This window comes from Oryzias melastigma, linkage group LG1 (genome assembly GCF_002922805.2).
Source record: "Oryzias melastigma strain HK-1 linkage group LG1, ASM292280v2, whole genome shotgun sequence".
NCBI classification, from domain to species: Eukaryota; Metazoa; Chordata; class Actinopteri; order Beloniformes; family Adrianichthyidae; genus Oryzias; species Oryzias melastigma.
This window is the reverse complement of record NC_050512.1, coordinates 22,155,866-22,176,094: the sequence shown is the minus strand read 5'-3', so window position 1 is coordinate 22,176,094 and position 20,229 is coordinate 22,155,866. Positions and strand designations below refer to the sequence as shown.

Below are 20,229 nucleotides of genomic sequence, written 5' to 3'. Positions count from 1 at the left end.
GCACACTTTGAAGGGAATTATCACACTTATACAATGGTCACTCACAAAATAAATAATATTCAGTAAAGCATCAGTTCAGAGAGAAAGTTCACCTCTTACTGCTGGTTTTGTCCAGATGAAGCAAAAGTTTGTTAAAAAAGAAAAAAAGCCTCCACAGTGATATAGAAAATTTGAACTATTTGACCGGAACTTGTTTTTTTCAGGTGTGCATTATCACTGTGGATTATCACTTTTTAATCCACATCCAACAGCTGATCAGAATCAAGTATTCAGCCGGACCATGGTATAAATGATGTTGAATTTGTTTATTACCAAAATTAAACTGTCATCAATGGCAAAACTGATGCTGAGGTGTCATCTGCAGGGTTAAAATGCGTTATTTATTGTGTGGGCATGTCACCTTAAATATTACAAAAACATTTACCAAAGTTTATTTTGAAAGTACAGTGGAAGCTTTTATTTTGAAACCCAGATTAGTTTCCAGTTATCCAGCTTTTGGCTGCGAAATTGACGCATCAAAAGATAGAACTCCTGCGTAAAGCTAGCATAGCAGAGGGACGGATGTAGCATGCAGACATAACGGAGGCCATGTAAACATTCCAATTGATTATTGAACTTTCTATTTTTTTGCATCACCGGAAAGGACACGCACTGCAAATAGACCGGTGGAAATCTGCTATAACTTTAGAATATTTTTGTAACATATTAGTTAATGTATTATCATTATGTTACAGTGACTACACCAACTCTCAACTTTGTTAGTAATGTAAAAAAACCAAAAAAAGACAAACTGCTGTACACTGCTAACTGTTAGCTACGTTAAAAGCGTTAGCTGGGTTAGCATATTTACAATATCAGTAACTCCAACCTTGTTTGCCTTACTTAAAAAACAGAGTGATACCACTAAAACAAACATTACTGTGACTACACTAGCTCCAAACCTTGTTAGCAAAAGGTCCAAAAACAAACACCATAGTATAACACATTAGCATATTTATATTAACACCCAACCAAACTTTTTGACAGCGCACAATACAACTCGCAAAATCGCTTCAACAATTGGGACTACCAGAATGACTGCAATGTCATTTTTTGAAAAAAATTGAGACTTCTAAGTATGCCTTATTGTGCAGAAAATATATTACTATATCTTTTGGACTGTCTATGTTCACACTGTTTTTGAACTGCACCAGAGTCCACTTACACCTCACCACATGAACTGTGACAGAAAAAAAAGTAACACGGCAGACCGAGAGGTTTCAGTGTGTTGTTAAAACATTGACGACATAATGTACTCTGTTACATTACAGCACAACTGTACTGTTCTTGAGTCCAGATTGGTCCTTTAGCACAGATCTCAAATTTTGCAACTAAACAACTGTTGGATCAAACCAAATGATTCTCCTCTTAGACCAGAATTATATTGTCTAGTGTCCACCAGAGATGACCACAATAGAGCAGACCATCTGTGACCAAACACCCCAGTGTGAAAGCACCCATTAAACCTAAAACCAGTGTCAACCCCAACCCCAGACGGGTATCAGTTGGACTCTGTTTCCTCCCAGTCATAAATTAAAGCCAAATGATTAACTATGTGACCTACAGAATCTCACTGGTCTCTCTTCTAAAGTTCAGCTGAGTGTAATGTGGTGAGTAAAACACCTCCACGCCGCCTCCCTTTCATCCTTTTAAGCTCCTTAAGGAAATAAAGCACATGACTCTGCTCATGTATGAGTCACTGTGTCTCTGCTCTCTTCTTCGCCTTTCCATTTTTGAGAGCTGTCAGCTTTTGTATCGCCAGGTCCTTATTCAGTCTCACACAAAATTAAATCCAGATGTTTATTTTAGTGACACCCCCTTTGCTGTGACGCAGCACGGTGCTCCATAAATGTCATTCCGTCCTGTCTCCTTTTTTTTTTTAGCTTTTTTATGCTCCTCCATACCTGCAGTGTATTTTGTTTAAGAGTTTGTCCTCGTTACAAAGGCAGCTTTATACTTTATTCATGTTATTCAAGCCTCTAAGAGGTAATTCATTATTTAAAGCTTCTACCTCCCAAAGCAAGTTCACTAAGTACATTTTTGGCTCTGAGATAGACTCACACAGTCTGTATTTTTCAATCACGAAGGCACTTCCTGCTCCCTCCTCCTCGCCGCGTCTCTACCATTTGGATGTGTTGTGCTCAGTTTTGGTATAACGGCCTCATGGGGTCCAGAGAGAAAGATGGCTACAGTATTAATCAGGCGAACTCAAGCTGCGAAGCACACAGAGCAAAGTGGTTCCCCCCAGGGATGGAGCAGACGAGGGACATTGGTTCCAGATGAAAGGAAGATCACAAGGGAAGGGCAGGGAGAAGCGGGAGGAGCAGAGTTGTTTTCTAATCTTGAGATATGAAGTCGGAGCCGTGCAAATCTGTTTTTTTCCCCCCTTATCAAAGTGTGTCTTATTGGCGGTGAAAGCGGCCTTTTAATAGAACACATTAGCATAAAACCCGGAACACAACGTTACGGGCATGAATAAAGTTGGCTGCAAAGTATTTTTGGGTCTGATTCCTGACTCATTTTTTGGGAATTTATTTCTCCTAAAGTTCCCTAGCAGAGGCTGGATGTTGTTTTGCCTTTTCCACAACACTGAGAGCTCACATCCACTGACACTCCTGACCTATTTGTGATTTAAAAGCCATAGCAACACCTAAAAAAGAAAAAAACTAAAATCTGTCTTTCATCTAACACTCACACGAGCTCCCTTGCCCCCATTATCACGTCTTTACAAGCTTACAAAAGATCCACTGGGTGGAAAACTCGAGAGGAGGGCGCTGACTTGGGAGATAGCTGCAGCAGCATGGAAGCGGTGCGGCTGATTTGATTAGGAGTCAGAAACATAACTGAAAGGGAGCTGATTGAGTGAGAAGACATGAAAACCACACTACATCAAGAAAAAAATGATAGAAAATGCATTTTTTTATTGGAATTAATGTTTTTTAAACAGTCCGAAATCCCACAAAAATATTTTTTTTAATATAATTTATAGGATCATATTGATTATGATACATCATGTTTTCTTTTTTCACAACAGGGCTGGTTTGAAGCCATGCTCCCTCCAGGCATGATCTTGAACAAGCATTTAGCCCACGGCTGTTGTTACCTGATATTAACGCATGTCCGCCTCCTATTGTTGGAAGAAGCTTGGTACGAAATGTCGAAGGGGTGCAAATCTATTGAATTTAGCTCCAGGTTTTTTCTTTCACAGCTCTATTCCGATATATGAAAGACATGGGCCAAATACGAATTCCACAGCGTAGCGTAACGCATAACGCCCTCGTGGAGGGCTCTGCATCCCTCTACCATAAGGGTTACCCCTTAAAAAAAACAATTTCAGAAAAAGCCCTACCTCTCTAAATGGCCCTACAATTGGAGGGGTAGGGAGAATCTATAGGGGTATGAGAGGGATTTGGATTTGGCATTGGTGTCATATTTCCAGCTGGGTACTAATGTCTCCTTCATGATCAATTTTCAAATGGTCAACGGCACTTCAGTGAATTAAAATATACACATTCCATACGTCAATGGACGTGCGTTTTGTACATAGAGTCAGAAAATGATCATAGAAAAATGCGTAGTGACACATGAATGCAAGAGTTTTGAAAGAAACGCGGGTTTACATAGACTTTTCATTGAAGCTTGAATGCGTATTCCTGAGGTTGGTATGAACATAACTTGAGATGCTAAAATATTGACATGAGTGTTCAGGAAAAAAAGCACCTTATTTACCATCTCAAATTTTATACTGAGTTTTTTTTTTAACATGGTGCTACTCTACTTAAAATAATAATCTATCAACAAATTCTGCGGTCTTAAAATACAAGAGGCAACTTAAAAACACAAATAACAGATGAGTTATTCTCACCCATGAAAGCCAAACTTTTTCCCGCCAAAAGTGTTTTTGAGATTTCATGGAAGCAGCCATTTTGAAAGGAGCAGGAAAAGCCCTTCTACTGCCCCTAGTGGAATTATGATGTGCTACAAGGCAGAAAACATGGACCATGTTATATCCAATGAGTTTTTAGGGAAAGTTTGGATCATACTAATGAGATAGGAGTCCCAGGAATGCATATATCAAATATAAAGTGAATGTTTATGGATAAATGTTTTTTTTCTTCTTTTTTTACAGATGTACGGCTTTGTTTACATAATCTGTTTGTGTCTTTTAGAATAACGACCCATTGACTCTCGGTTACCACGGTTACCCAACTCACAGTCAGGTAAGGCTAAGACCCTATCATGTGTGATAACTTTTATCTGAAAAGGTGTATTTCTTTGAACCACAAGGTGGGGGTGTATATTTATTCTAATGGTTACCTAGAGAAAGCCTCCACCACTTTTCCTTTCTTCACCATCCATCCTCCTCTCAATAACTGTAATCATATATTGTGTTTTTTCTATTTAAACACAATTCCTGCCCACAAAAGTAAAGTGCTGAAAAAAAAGGGCTGATCGTGTTAGTGTGTGTAAATATACAATCTGTTTGCTCGTCTTTGTATTAGCTGGCTGATTGTGTTATTAGACTGCTCAGTTTATGTGGTTAATCCTTAGATCATCCTCCTCTCATCCACTCATCCTCTGCCCATAATCCTCTCATCCCTCGCTCCCTGCGATGCTCGGCAACCTTTGGCTGCTTATCTGCTCTCTATCTGTCTGAGGGGTTTCCGTTTGCGGCAGTAAAGGAGCATTTCTCTGTGTAATTCTGCTAAGTGGATGCCGGTGAAGCCTTGAGGACTTTTAGGCGCTTTCGTTTCATTGTGCGATGGTAAAGCTTTTGAGTCGTTTCTGTCTAAACGAGGACTGAAGGGGTTGCTCGTGAAGTTCCTGTTTGTGTGGATAATCCCGCAGCGGAGTGGAGAAAAGTCGGCGCAGGATTTCTTCGGGGCCTTTGAGGTGTGAAATGACCAGGGAAAAAAAAGTGGGGCGGGAGAGAGGAAGAAAACAATGCAGTGCCTTTCACAACACCGATGTGCTAAACTGTCAACAGAAGTGCGAGGATGATGTGATCAAAGGCTCCCGAAAGGAAGAGCCTGGAGAGTATAGCGAGATCTCGGCGTGAGGAGCAGGAGACGAGCCCTTTGCAGAAGAAAACCTTCTCAACTTCCGCAGCAGTTTTCTTTTCATATGTATAATGCTGTCAAAGTTTGGAATCATGGCAAAAGTTTTGATCGTTAGGCTATATAGTAAACTCTATATTATTTTTGTTCAGGTTTTAAGAAAAACACGGTTCTCAGCTGGTAAATGAGATGACAGTGCAATAGAAATATACAACTTATTCTCAATGACACAATTTACACAAATACAATCTGATTATCTTCTTTTTTTTAAGCTTTTTTTAAATTTTCAAGTAACATGTTGACGGAACAATCTGATGTTGTGTATTTAATAACTGTAGTTGTCCAGTATTGAGATATAGAATTAGATTATAGGCCGTATTAAATGATTTGACTACAATACCCAGAAGGCCTAGAGGGGCCAAGAGGCAGGTGATTGGTCAGAGAAGTTGATGGGAAGTTCAACTTATGAACTGTAATTCTTTTAGCTGCAATAAGCAGCCTTTGCTCAGAGGGCAACACAACACATAAGTCAAACTTCATTCACAATATCTCAACATTGTTCAGTTGTTACACATAAAATACAAAAAAATATACTGACTTTTACAGTAACATTATGTTTGTGTACTGTAGGTTTGACTCTCTGAAGCTCCTGATTACTGTAGCTGTAATCCTCCAACAATAACCCTCTTAACAAAAATGTCATTGTCAAGTGGGATCCTAAATCCTAAATTTAGGATATAGCAAAACTAGTTTTGTTTACAGTTCTGCCTTTGCTCACATTACGATCTACACCTCAGTGTTTTAGAAATAATCCAGACTTTGTTAGGATTCAAATTTGAAAATTTGGTCTTTAAGGGACAAAGTAAGGTACCACCTAGTGGTATAAACTATTAAAATGTATACTATGTACACTATATATATATATATATATATATATATATATATATGCATGTTTGTGTACTATTACAAAAAATCTATATTATATTTTTCTCTTTAGTCTGCATCAATTTGTTGATTTAAAGAAAGTTGAATTGATCCAACCAGATGACCATATGGTTTATATCATGTTCTGTTTGTACTATTTTGTTGTGGAAAAACATTAGTGGGCTAAACTTTATAAAACTAAAATGTGAATGAATTTGACATTAATTCTTTGTTTACATTTGTAAGTGAATCGGATAGAATATGATTGTTCAAAATGAACCAAAATTGAAAGTGAATCGAATCAGCAACCACAAGTTGCAAGTTAAACGCCTGATCAAACTGTGCAAAAAAAGCAAATAATACTCAGAATAATCCAGTAAATTAGTGTAATTACACAACAAAATCTTTTGTTGTACTTACACATTTCTAAAAGTTTTTCATCTGAATCTTGAGTTTTATCTGAATTCTGATTTTTTTTTCTTTTTTAGCAAGATTTGTTATCTATTGATTATACCAGGCATCAGAGCTTAAAATCAAAACTGTACTGCTCTAAAACTGTCAACAATTTTCATCGACAGCGCTTCTAGTTTAAGTTTGTTGCGATGTAGAAATGTTGTTTCTAAATGAAAACAGTTTGCGGCTTCGTGTTTTATTCACTAATTTAATTAAAACAGAAATGAAAGCTCTGATAATTATTCTATTATGTCTCTAGAATGGTTCACAAGTGCAGCTTCAGGTGTTGGGTTGTTAACGCAGAGGTGTGAGTTGATGTGTGGGTTTGATAAACTCCAGATGTAAACCTGACACACAATTACCGGTTGTACGGAAAATAGACTATAATTTCCAGAGTATGAGTTGCAGTAGAGTAAATGTCGCAGGACCCAAATAATGCCTGATAAAGAAGAAAAGAAACATGTGTATATATATGAGTATAAGTTGCACTTTTGTGAGAAAAGTGCAATATATCTGAACAGATCAGCCAAAACCCGGCGTAATGCTGCGTTCACACCAAACACAATTCGCGCTCCAAATTCCCGCCCACATGCTCTTTATCGACGCGCGTCTGTTGCCTTTTCTGGCACATGTCAAATTCAATGCTTGTCCAAAAATGTCTTCATAAACTAGACACTTGGTGCAATGTGGGGGAACCTACCGTGAAGTTTTTAGCCTCATGGCTACATGGAAGCATTGACTATATATGTTTCTTACAATGCAAGGACACAAATAATGCTGAGAGATCTTGTTTATTTATTTCAAAGAGCTCTACAAAAACACCGGTAAGCACGTCTCCACGTCTGAAATGATTTTACCGTAATCTTCACCTTTTTCTGCTGGAGCTTTGTTTGAATGATGGTGCTTTCAGCGGTACTTCTGTAACCCAGTTTGATGACTCGCTGTCCCACATTAGTCAGAGGAAGGAAAATAAAAACAAGAATAATAAAGTCTATATAAAAATAAGTAAAATATAAAGTTCAAGAGGCAAACGATCAAACTCTCCTCCATTTTTCTGTTTTGGTTCTTCTTCTACGCTGATTTCAGTTGCAAATACTGATATATACCTCTGCAGTGCCCTCTAATGGTTGTTGGTGGGAAATTGACAAAGATATGAGCCAATATTATTGTTTTCTAAAAATCACATATTACAAATGACAAGTTGCTTCAGAGTATAAGTCACACCCCTAGTCAAACTATGCAAAAAAAGCGACTTATGTTTTCGATTAACGCAGAGGTGCGTATTACTCCAGACGTAAACCTGACACGCAATTAGCAGCAACGTTTGTCTGCAAGAGAAAAGGAAGACAACGAGAGGAAGATCTCCGGTCTCCCAGTGGTGCCAGCAGCCCCAGTTAACTCACCTACATGGAGAAGGAGAACAGAAGAAGAGAGAGGGAAAAAAGGAGGAGGGGAGGACTGCGACATGAGAGAGAGGAGCGGAGGGGAGGGGAAAGTTTGCAGGTGTGACAGAGGCAGCGGAGTGGGAGGGGAGGGGGAGAGAGGAGGAGGCGTCAGGCTATCACGGTGAGCGAGGAGGAGAGCGAGGAGGAGAGGAAGGAGGACTGGAGAGGAGGCAGAAGAGATGATCAGGCAAGGGCACAGCAGCAAAAACAGACGGCTGGGGGTAGAAGGGAAAGAAAGCAAGGAGCGAGTGGGAGAGGAGAAGAAAAGACTGAGTGGGAGAGAGAGATAGAGGGAGAACACGACGGAGGGAGAGTGACAGGGACAGAGGCCAGCAGAGGAGGAGGAGGAGGAAGGAGGTGGAGGAGGAGGAGGAGGTTGGTGGGGAGGGGATTGGCAGGGCAGACAGAGCGAGCGGGGGCAGAGAGAGGGAGATTTTGAATCTGTGAGACAGACAAGAGAGACTGAGCTGGTGAGGTGACACAGGCTCGCAGAGGAGGCGAGGCAGCGCGAGAAGAGGGAAGGAGCGCCAGCGACGACAGTTGGGAGTTGTTGCACAGAATACGATGATGGGACTGTACTATCCTAACGTGCTGTCGGTGAGTGTTTGTCTCTTTTTTTTTTGTCGGGCAGCTCGCGAGATGCCATGAGAGGCACTGTCACTGAGCGTTAGATGCTAATTACCCACTAACAGACCAGGACTCCACTCGACCCGTCCGCTCCGGCTGTCCACTCAGGACTCCTGCTTTTGAGGGATACAGAGACTGAAAGTAGGGAAGGACCGGCGGATGCTTCGCCGCGGTCATCCTCCTCCTCCTCCTTCTGCGCTGTGGTGAGACGCACGAGCGGCGATGTATTATTGTGTGCTGTTGTTGTGGCATCTGTTCTCCTGCCCAGAGCTAGAAGTGGGCACGCAATCTGAACAGCGAGAGCTGCCACTGCCAGAAACCGTGCGCTGTCATGTATTATGTATGCTCAGAAGAATCCATGTGAGCACGCAGCACACTCTGCTACTTTGTGCTACCGGATCGAGCAGTTTTAGCGCGTCCAAGTGGACGTTTTCTTGGCAAAAACTGGGAAGCGGTTTAAGAGGGGGAGGCAAGTAAGAGGAGAAAAAAAGAAGGAAAAGAAAAGAAAAAGCCTCCTCTTTACTGTCCCTGCAGCTGTCTCTGTACATCGCTCAAGCCCGTGAGCGAAAGGGACAGGTGTCCACAGAGCAGTTGCCCCCGTCCTTTTGTTTTCCCTTTCTTTTTACTGCTTGTTCGTCCTCCTCTTGCTCCCGTCTGCATCCCTTCTCTTCAGCTAACACCTCCTCACTGTAATTTCTGTCACACATTTCAATAAACAGAAAGCTCCAGCACGCAGCGGGCTGCAAAGTTGCTGCATGAAGTGTTCATATTACATTTCAGTGGCTGTGAGTCAGGATGGGTTTGCGCTCCTGTTTTTTTTTTTGTTGTTGCAGGCATGCGTGTGACTCCTTTTGAGCAGTACCTTGGATTCCTGCTCTCTTTACTGTTTGACCTCTTTTCTCCCTTCTCCTGCTCTCCCTGGGGCCCTGGCAGCTGTTATCTCAATGTTTTCCTTTAAGAGCCCCTGGATGGAAGAGGGTGGGGGTGGGTTGGGAGAAGCGATGGGAGTGTGAGAGTGGGAAATACATTTTTTTAAGGTGGACGGGACATCCTCGGGCTGCTGCCGTGGAGCGGATCAATCCTGGACGGGGAGTTTGCTCGGGGACACTATTTCTGGCTGTAGGAGCTGACTTTGCAATAAGGTGTGCAAACGAGTGGCGTGATGGGGTAATTTATTAACCACGGAGCAGATAGAGCTGCCTGTGCTGAGGGTGTAAGATATTGCTGCCGGAATATTTTCTCAAGCCCCACCTAAGCGTGTGCCCCGAGGCGGAGGAGAGAGGCCTACCTGCCGCAGAGCCGCATACTTCCATGGGCCGGGGTCACGAGGATTCAAACCTGCCTCCTCTGCTCCAACGTTTGCACCCCCACCCCGCCTGCCTCCACCTCTTAAATCTTATTGATTCTCTGCTGGATGTACAATGATGGTTGTTAAATGATCCCAATGAGCCGCGTTGCCGTGGCAACTTGCATGAGTCACTCATTTTGTGTCGATTGTTGGATGGTTTCAGGCACGAGGAGAATGTTTGTTTGTGGGTGAGCTGCGAAAACAATTTTAACCCAAAGGGGGGGGGGGCAAAAAAGTTGAGTTAATCTGCTGAAGGGAGGGGGGTGCCCTCACGTGCCTTTGGCGACGTGCAGTTGACACGCTCCTCCAGCCGGCTCGTGCACATTTGTGAAGCGCTCCTCTGGACAACAGGACACGCGTTGTTTTAACGCGGAGCCTCTCCACCTGAACCGGATGGACCGGTTTCACCGAAGCGGGAGGCGTGTCTGTCGGGGGGAGTTTGTGTGCTCACCTGCGCACATGTTTCATCCGGTATTGTTTTGTGCTGTTTGTCTTTCACAAAATGTTTCCTCAGCGGTGATGGGTCCATCTGCACTGCGGGGATGGAGATGACAGAAAAAAAAAAGAGGAGTTATCTCTACGAGGAAGACGGGGAGACCCTACATGGCAAAGGATGGGGGAGTGGGCTGCAGGGGATCCTTTTGCCAATCCCCTATAAGGAGATGGAAGCAGAGCGCTGTAGGAGGAGCCTGGAGACGGCTGTTGCTAAGAGGCACATGGGTTTGATTGACACGCACGGAGGCGGGACTTATGCAAGGGTCCCGTCTGGATTTTATGAAGCGTAAAGAAGTGAAGCAGAGAGAGTGGGAGGAAAGAGGAGAAAAAAAAGCAGAAAGATGAGATGAGGGAGAGTTATGGGGTGGGGGTGGTTGATGGAGGAAGAGGAGAATGAGTTGACGTGGGGTGGAATAATTTAACAAGAGGGTGTCTCCTGGCTCATCGGTATGCCACAGACACGTCGTGAGCGAGTCTCCAGCTGTTTGCGTGGGCACCGACGACTCCCACGCCAACGTCAATATGTGAAAGTTTCCCTGTTAAACCCATTATTGAGCCAATAAGTGAGCGCCATGAATCACACTTTCCGTGGTCAAGTTTCCTGAATTGGCCTGTAGATGAACGCTGGCGGCCAAAGGACGTAAAAAATCCCCCAAATGTCATTATTCATGTGAAATGACCCAGTGATGGCCTAGTTAGCCCGTTATCCGCGGTTCTTTTCCTATTCTCCTTATTCCCTCCCCTCCCGTCTTGTCGCGTTGCTGCACACAAGCACTCTTTATAACGTGCCTCCTCAGACGCACTTGGTGCTGCTAACTGACCCGAAAGGAAGCCAGCTACAGCTACCGCTCTGAGTCACTGGCTTCTCCTACCATACACTTACACAATCCGTAATGTCGTAACTCCGCGGGAGCTCACGAGCGAGCAGGACCTCCTCAAAACCGGGCTTTTTCAACTGCCTTCCATCCTCCTGCCATGCACGCTCCTCCTCCCATCCTGCGTGTGCATTTATTGCAAAAGATGCTTTTATCTTGATGCAACTAATAAAGGCCTCTTGCAGTCGGCAGAACGCCCGTAGCTTGACTGGTTAATGGAGCAAATTCCCCCCCTCCGAAAAAAAAAGAAAATAAAAAAGCTGCTCAAAGGCACACAGTGTTTTTGAAGATATCCTCTTGTTGATGGAGCGTTTGAGGCTAAGAGAGGATTCAGCCGGAGTGGATCTCCTCCTCCTCCTCCTCCAAAAAGGCTGATGGTGGAACACAAATACAAGGTTGTTTTTGGCTTGAGTTCCCGCTTCTATTTTTGTCTGGCAGAAGGAGCAGTAACAGCCGGGATAGTCCATTCTCCTGCTGGCTGTAGCGTTGAGCTTCAACAGTAAGCACACAACAATGACCGGAAAAAAACAAAACAGTTTTTATATTCATTAATTCATCTTTTAATATCACATTTTTATAGTGATTCCTTTAAAAAATAATACAGTTTAACCTCAAGTGTGTAAAAGTCCCTGCAGTTGCATCATAATTTGTCAAGTCCAAGAGTGACTCACTGATAGTCAAGTGAGATGTGTCATGACTCATCACTATTGGGACTCGAAAACGACACCACATTTTACAACAAATGATGAGGTTAGTTTTGCCAACAACCTCAATTGTCTGTTCTGTGTTTTTATTCAGTCAAAGCATTAGTGTGAGCCGCCGCAGCAGCAGTAAGTCAGCTGTTTTAGACGCTTGTTTGTCCAGCTAAAAGGCTAATCGCACAATAGAGGCACATTCAAAGGAAACCAACAGACTTTTAATATACTGGAGGATCACCTATAACCACACCCTGATGGAGTTAGCTCCGCCCACCTCATTAACTGTGTGAAAATGTCCATTTGGGCTAATCGTTGTGTCCATCTGTATACCTATCCAAAAAATGTCAATTAATGTCAATTTAACTTTGCACATTTCCAACAACCTTAAATGGCACCAAGTTATGTAAAGTAAGACAAACAAATTTAAACAAATAAAAGTGCAAAAGAAGAAAACTTATTAGAATAATACAAAAAAAGCATAACAGCAACTGTTTAACCCTTTAACACCTGAATAAGACATGCAACTCGTCGACAGATCAACGTGAATCAGCTGATTTATGTCCATTAGATGGAGACTTTACTACTGTCAAATGTTGCACAAATATTTTTAAATCTGCTTTAAAATCTGCTAATTTACATAAAAGGTGAAGGAGTTAAAGAAGTCAAAAGAATGCAAACACCGGAGCTAAAGCTCTTGTGTTCAAGGTCCTACATCATGCAAAATCCACTTTTTTGAGCTTTTGAGTGTCCCTCAAGACCCTCAAATTCACCCATCTCCGAGCATTTACTCTAAAACTCTGCTCTCTGAGCACCAGCCCCTCCCAATCTGTGAAAACCTCACACTATGATGTAGATACGTGGGGAACAGCCCCGTCCAGGAAGTGTCTGTACTGAGCACCGCCCCCAGGCTAACACACACGCCCACTTTTTCCCACAGAGCTAGCAGTTATTGGCGAGAGCAGTTTCATTTGATATGCAGATCTATCTTTGCAAAAGTTGAAATGCGAAACGCAGACACGCTGCTGAGGCCAGCTCTAGGATGAAACCATGAGACTGGCAGTGAAATGCGGTGCCTCAGAGATCGAAGCGTCTTACTTTTCATTAAGAAAAGAGCAAAAGTGTGTAAAAGGTAATTTATGATCATATATAAATATATATATAGTTGACTCTGAAAAGCTTAAAATTAGCATGATATAGTCCCTTTGAATACCCACTCCAATCATCGTATGATCTGATGCCTTACCGGTCTTCTTTAAGTTATTTATTATGCCGTTTTTAGCCAAAATCAAAAAAATCTGTGTAGTTTTCTAGGACATAGTTTCTGCAGAGCGGTAGTAATTCATTACAATTTCCTCTCTCAGAGTTGTGGGCGGGATCGTTGATCCAGAGCAACCCCGGCCCCAATTCCCGTCCCATTGCTGAAATCCATCTGTTTAAGCGGAGCAGGGAGCTTGTGGCCCGCCCAGCGGATTTTCTACATCACTAATACAAACTTTTCTAACTGCATTTTTTTTTAACTCTGATTCTCAAATACTCACAAATGTAATTTTTAAGCTTAATTTTCATTACATATGTCATCTACCTTCAGAAAAATCCCACATGCTAACACTCAAAAACACAATTTTTAGTAGAGTGGGTCCTTAACGAGCTCATAACAAAGTAATATTAACATAACAGCATGAAGGGGCAACCTTTTGTTCTTCAAATTCGGGACACAAAATGTCAAACTTTATATTATTATTTTTATTATTTTAAAATGGCTGCAAAAATTACATGGTCTGAGAATACAGCCACACTCACTTACGTGCCAACATCCCTACAGAGACATTCAACACTGAAGATTCTTTTTACGATTATGATTTAGCAGCTGTGGATACGCTGCTAAGTTTAACTTAAAAAAAGAGGCTTTATTTGTCCGTTGTTAACCACAGCAGGGTTCATTTGCAAGATACCGCCGTTTTCCAGCTGATCAGCATTTGTTTGGTTCAGAAGCTGGTTTGAGCCAAATGGACCTGAGTAGCCCATCCTTTCGTAGGTTATCCATCTCCTTCCTTCATTTTCTTGGACATGATGATGATTGTAAACGTTTAAACTAATATAAAATATAATCTCAACAGTTTGCACACAGAAAACCTACTGCTACTTTCTGTTTCCTCCCTTCCTCTAACTGGATAATTTACTTTCTCTGTCTGGCTTTACATAAGCAGCTCCAGTTTCTTTTCTCTAATTGTTATCCAGTATGACTTTCTCCACCCACTATCATTTTTCCCACATGCATTTAATCCAAGGTGTGCTAATGCAAGGTGAGGTCACCTGTTGTGCAATTTGAGATTCAATGATTTATTTTTTTTTGTCTCCTCTTCTGCGCAGTTAAAAGCCTGATCTAAACTCGCTCATTTGCATGTTTTAGCTCTGGGGACGTGAATGTAATTCAGTGTTTCATCAGAGAGTTGTCTCTGATTTACATTATTACGGTCACTGATACATTTTTACATTTCTTTATAAGTTCTTTCATTTATTTTAAAATAATAATGATAATGTTGTGCTTTAAACAATTGTTTTTTTTATGTTTTTACCAGAAAATCACCCAGAATTCTCTTTGGACCTTGTATCATTTTCTCAAATTTTAAAGATCACACTTTGATTATTATTTTCTTACAGAGCCCCTATAAGGACATCGAAGTAGAAAAAGTTGAAGACAATTTTTGCTTTCTAAAATAAAACCTTTTTTTTATAGTTAATATCTGGTCCGCACCAGATAGTTACAGGAAAAAGATTTTAGAAAAGAAACGGATAGTAAGTGGTACTCACCGGATAGCAACTGGTGCACACTGGATAGTAACTGGTCCCCTTGGTGCGCACAAGATAGTATGAGGCATACTAACCAAAATTTTTTTTTTTTAAAGATAGCAGCTGGTGCTCACCAGATAGCAACCACATTTTTTTATAAACCAAATACTTTTTTACTTCATTTTTTTTACTTTGATATCCTTTTAGGGGATCTGTAATTTTTGACAATTTTTGTAAAAAAAACTTAAAAGAGTGCATGGTGGTTTAAGCTAAATAAAAATTGACTTTACTTTACTACAGATTTGCGGCATAAGTTTGTTTTATTGCTCCAAATACCGCAAATATATATAAAAAAAAGATTTTTGTGATTTTAAAGTGTATTTCCTGTTCATGGGATTATAACGTGTGCCTTAATTAGATTTAATAGGAATTTTTTTATGTCAAATTTGTTCGGTTGAGACTAACCTATTGAATTTCTGTGGACCATCTATACTTATGAGAAGCTCCTCTCGGGTAGTGCTTCCTTCAAGTGGCCATCCCCTGACAGGGTGTGAAGTGCTTGTGCTGTCGAACCAAGGAAGGCAAGAATGTGGAGGATGCTATCAGCAACATCTTAATGTGGGGCAAGTTTGGAAGGGTTTCATACAGCTGAGCGGACACAGCTGCTGTGTGAGGAGGTGAATGAAGTTCAAACTTGGACTCTGCGGTCAGTAATCGGGTGGCTGGAGTGTCAGGCGGAGGCGACGGGAGAGCATCGTTGCCGTGTTGACTCCCTTCACCTGTCAGGCGAAACGGAGAGAGCATGCAGCTACAGGGGTTTTGGTTTGAAGAGAGCAACAAAAAGGTGTCAAACTAGACCAAACGATAAGCGTGTGTTTACTTTCTGCTGACAAGAAGATGGAGAGAGTCAAAAAAAAAAGAAAGGGATTTCTGGTTGTTATTACAAAGTGAAATCACAGGAGGAACGCCAGCGCTGCAGTCATTAAAGGTTAGATTCAAATCATTTCTCACGAACTGTCTGCTTTTCCTGCACGTCAGCTGGAAATAAGTGGAATAGCTCCCAGGTGACGTAGTTGAAGCTCAGGCAGCACTCCGATTGATGAAACGGGAGAATGTTGATGCAGTGAAAGAAATAACAAGAAATATAGCGTCGAAGTGTATTCAGTACTTTATTAATCTCTAATGCTAGGTTCACACTGAGTATGTGTGGCGCTATCAAAACTAGTGCTGGTTTTTTAATGCACGTTTATTGGCGTTCACACAGACCTGTCACTACCCAATACTAGCGCGTATACTCACAGTTGGAAGGTTTGTACGAAATGTCGACTATGAAGAGGTAGAATATGTGAAGATTTGGAAAGCATAAGGATTTTTAAAAAATTACGCTTTTATCTTATGCGAAAATACTCGACTCTCTCGTCATTACTTGTCTTTTTTCTGTGATAGCTCGCCTTGTGTTCACAGTCTAAACCGTGCCAGGGTATAGTCGCAGACGAACAACACTCACATTTTCAGATCCAAACCTAAGTTCAGGTTAGTGTTAAATGAAATAGACTGTAAAGGTGGTGTAAAACTAAGCTCTGTGATACTGTAAAGGAAAAAAAAAATAGACCCATATCATCAGCCTGACACCACCATGGTTCTCTAAGGGCCCACTCCAATGAAAATTGTATTTTTGGTGTTTATTTATTCATTTTCTTGTGACATTTTTCTGATAGTTGAGGACAATTAGTATTTCTCTATTCAAATCATTGTTAATCAGCAGCAGACAAAAAAATGAAAACAATCATATTTGGTGCATAGATAATACACGGGCGGGCCACAAGGTTCTTGCTCGGATTAATCCACCAGCAGACAAATAGATCCATGCGCTCCTCGTCCAATACGGCCTCAAACTGTATGGCTGGATAACTTGATTTTTGTCGGACTCGTAATGTTAGTAGGGGGTTGTAAGTTAGCAGGAGAGTGTGTAAACAGAGAACTCTCAGTAATGGTGAAGGGACGGGGGGGTTCTCCATGTTAACAGTCCTGCCCACAACTCAAATTTATAATGCATTGCTGTCACTATTCAGAAACTATGTCCTAGAAAACACCTTTTAAAATGTCTTAAAACTGGATAATCATAATTAAAATAGATCAAAAGAGGGAAATAATTAGTTTTCTCTAAGGTTAAAGCTGTTCATATGAGACACGGTAAAATAACAGGTGTCAAATGTATATTAGATGCATTTTCGTCTTCTCTAATGATTGCCAGACTTTCCCTCTCGTCTGCCTACGTTACTCATGTGTCACCGTGCTGTCACGGTAGATGTCAGTGCCGGCCATCCCCTGGTTTGTTTCGGAGTCGGGAGGCTGGACCGCAGTGACAGGTGTAACGCTGATAAAGGTCAAAAGCTGGAAGCCAGATGGTACATGCGCTTTCATGCACACCTAACCTTCTCAGAGGGACAATGTTCTACTGTACAACTCATATGGGCATTGTTGCCCATTATTCATGACGAATGCTACACACCTGCCAAGCTGATGGCTATTAGACAATAAGGGTAAAAGGGTCAACAGATGATGCCGTTATTTATCACTGATCATACCAGCCTATTGAAAATCCTTTTTTCTATAGAAGACCAACATTTCAGATCAAAAAAGCTGACAGATCAGTTTTGCATTTATCCTCTCTGACAGCCTGAGTAAAAGCCTCCAAACCTGGATGATTTGGATAAACTTCTAAGTTCAAGGTGCCAACGTAGATTCTAGTTTACCTACGTTTGTTCGGTGTGACCAACGTCATCCTGGTACAAGGTTCTCTTGTTGATTGTGGGAGTTGGGTTCTAAAAATGTCCTGCAATACATACAATCTGCAAAGTAGTTATCTTGGTGGACGATTTAAGGCTATAAAATCCCTCACTACTCACTTTATGCACTTTTATTTTAAAAACTCTTTTGTAAACACCATCAGTTGAAACCTTGATAGAAAATTAAGTTTAGTAGTTTAGAATGAAACCAAGATTTGATGCATGTAAATTTGGCGACCTAAACCATTCTATGAATCGTATCAGCAACCAGAAATTATTGCATGAATCAAATCATTGTTCAAATGAACCGTTTTAGCCTTACTATAAACTCTGTTTTTGAGCCAAATTACACCATGTTGAGGACTACTACGCGTTTTAGGTCATATGTTAGGTCTGTATTAACATAAACTCTATAGCAGTAAAAGAACTCATTGAGATTCAGCTCCTAGCTAAGAGTTAACAATGATTGTGTCTGTTGTTCTCTCACTTCAGTCCTCTCCAGAATAGCTCACAACACCTACTGCAAGCAGAGCTGCCTTCAATGAATGAATGAATCCTGCTGATGTGATATCATCACTTTCCCACTGCAAGCACATTAGTGCATTTGTCAGAAACCAACGTTTAAACCGCTCAAAGCTTTCAATGTCGGTTGCTTTTAGAAGGCGTTTGCTCGTCAAGACGAAACAGTGACGTGGTTGTTGTACTGTTACAGGTCGTGCACCTTGAGTTTTTGTACCCTTACACAGATGGTTGACAATCTGGAGGCCCTATCCTCGTCTCCACAGGCGCCCCCGCCTCCCACCAAAGCATATATGCACTCGGGAGGATTGGGGAGTCTTACCTGCAGCACAGTATGCAGGTACTCACAGATGACAAAATAACCTAAAATGAACTAAAACTTTTTTAATGTTTAAATCAAACATATTTTTTCTACTATCAGACTGTTATTTGCTTCGTTAGGTCTGAGTTTGTCTCCATGTTGCTACCAGAAAAAAACAAAGATTGTTACAACAAGCGGGTCGGGGTAAACGTCTGCGTTTAGATGTCAAAAGTCCTCAGCCTAACACGGCTTGAGCCGCCCAGTAATTATATTTGAACGATCAATAACTCAAAGTAAATGATTCTCACAGGTACAGCCTTTAATTGATTGTCCAGCTTGTGCAGTCCTCAGAGTTTTAAATAGATTTCAGGGACAGTGATGGATGGTTTGTCTTTGCAGTGACAGATCAGAGGCTGACCGTGCCTTTTCTATCAGTCACCACCTTTTATCATCCCCCCCCGCCCCTCCAGGTTTTCTCTTTGCCCCGCTGTCTCCCTCTGCTCCAACCATTTCCATTTAGGGTATCCCCGTCTCACTGCCCGCTGCAAGGAATGTGTCCGTCTGTGTGTGCGCTTTGGTCAACGTTTATTTGCAAACGCCTGTGTTCTGGCAACTTTTTGGGGGTAACTCTGTGCGGAACACTGCGGGCAAGCTTCCACGCCAACTGTTGTTCTTTGTGTGAAGCCGTGTGGGTGTTTGTGTGTCGGAGGTGATGGTGTGCAGAGGCGTCTGTGAGCGCAGGCATTAGACACTTACACTGAGCACGGAGGCATCTGACCTGCAGTAATAGATGCGCCGGAGTGAATATTTAATGGGGGAGGGTGTACATACCTGCAGTTTTACACATGCAAGGAAATCGATCAGGGGCTTTGACGCCATAGTCCAAATACAAGTTTTATCTTGACGGACCTGGATTTAGCCGGTTCCACTGGAGATAGAACGTCAGGGGAGAAAAGTCCAGGTGTTCTGAGAGTTTGGTGGTATCGTGTTAAATCGGTTTCTATCCATATGTCTTTTTTACTCCTTTGGTCTTTTTGAAGTTTTATGTTGAATGCTCATTTACCGGGCTTTGGACAGGCACAAGCACATTGGTTTATCCTCTATTGAGGATTTTTTTTTTCGTTTTATGTTTGTCTATTTCGCTATCTGTCCATCCATCCCTACATAATTTATTTATTTTTATTTTTGTTAGTTTGTTTCTGTTTTTTTTGTGAATTTTTTTCATCTTTTTTTTTTAATTGTAGATTTTTGTTACTGCATTCAGGCGGGGCATACCCCACCCCCCATTGCTTATGCCTTTATCCGGCCTTGTATCCCGGGTTAGAATGCTTCAGATAAACCTTTTTTTAGGCCATGGATCAGTTTAATGACTGAGGATTCTTTCACAGAAAAACATGTACAAAGCTAAAGTTGGCTTACAATTTTTTTTTCAGCTTCTGGTTTTGCATAAAATGCATTTTTCAAAATAAGGCGATCCCACATGAAATCTTGTTAAATAAACAGTTGAAAAACATCTGTGGGTATTTTACAGAATATGAAAATTCAAAGTTTTATTTGATTTATGGAAATTGACTAAGGGAGGGGGTCATCCTAGCCTGATGTGGTTGAGAGAACCCAGTAGTTTTACAAAATAAAACTCCCTGCAGAATCAGATAATAAATACAATTTTAAAAATGTAAATCTGATTTTTTTTTTTCCTATTTTTCTGTGGGCTGGTACCAATTCCATCTACCGTTGGTTGCCGGCCCTCTTCCCACAGACTGGTGACCAAAGCTTCAGATAACATGTTAAGGTGTTCTGCAACAACAGAAATGTACCATTTTTGTGCAATTTATAATAATCAGGTCTGGGCATCCCCTGCAAAAGTGG

General features: G+C 41.4%; 1 protein-coding gene across 6 annotated transcripts in view; it reads left to right on the top strand.

Moving 5' to 3' along the window:
* Positions 1-20,229, top strand: part of rbfox2 (RNA binding fox-1 homolog 2) — a 49,634-nt gene that overhangs the window by 10,447 nt on the left and 18,958 nt on the right. For 5 of the 6 annotated variants that reach the window (XR_002921169.2, XR_004948330.1, XM_036213236.1 and 2 more), the window contains exon 2: positions 4,209-4,259. Coding sequence is in view for 4 of the 6 variants with exons in the window: in XM_036213236.1 (XP_036069129.1) it covers positions 4,209-4,259 (51 nt within the window). In the remaining 2 variants the exon portion in view is untranslated. Of the gene's footprint in view, positions 1-4,208; positions 4,260-8,044; positions 8,516-20,229 lie in introns of those variants that run through there. The other variant, XM_036213247.1, reaches the window with a different exon arrangement.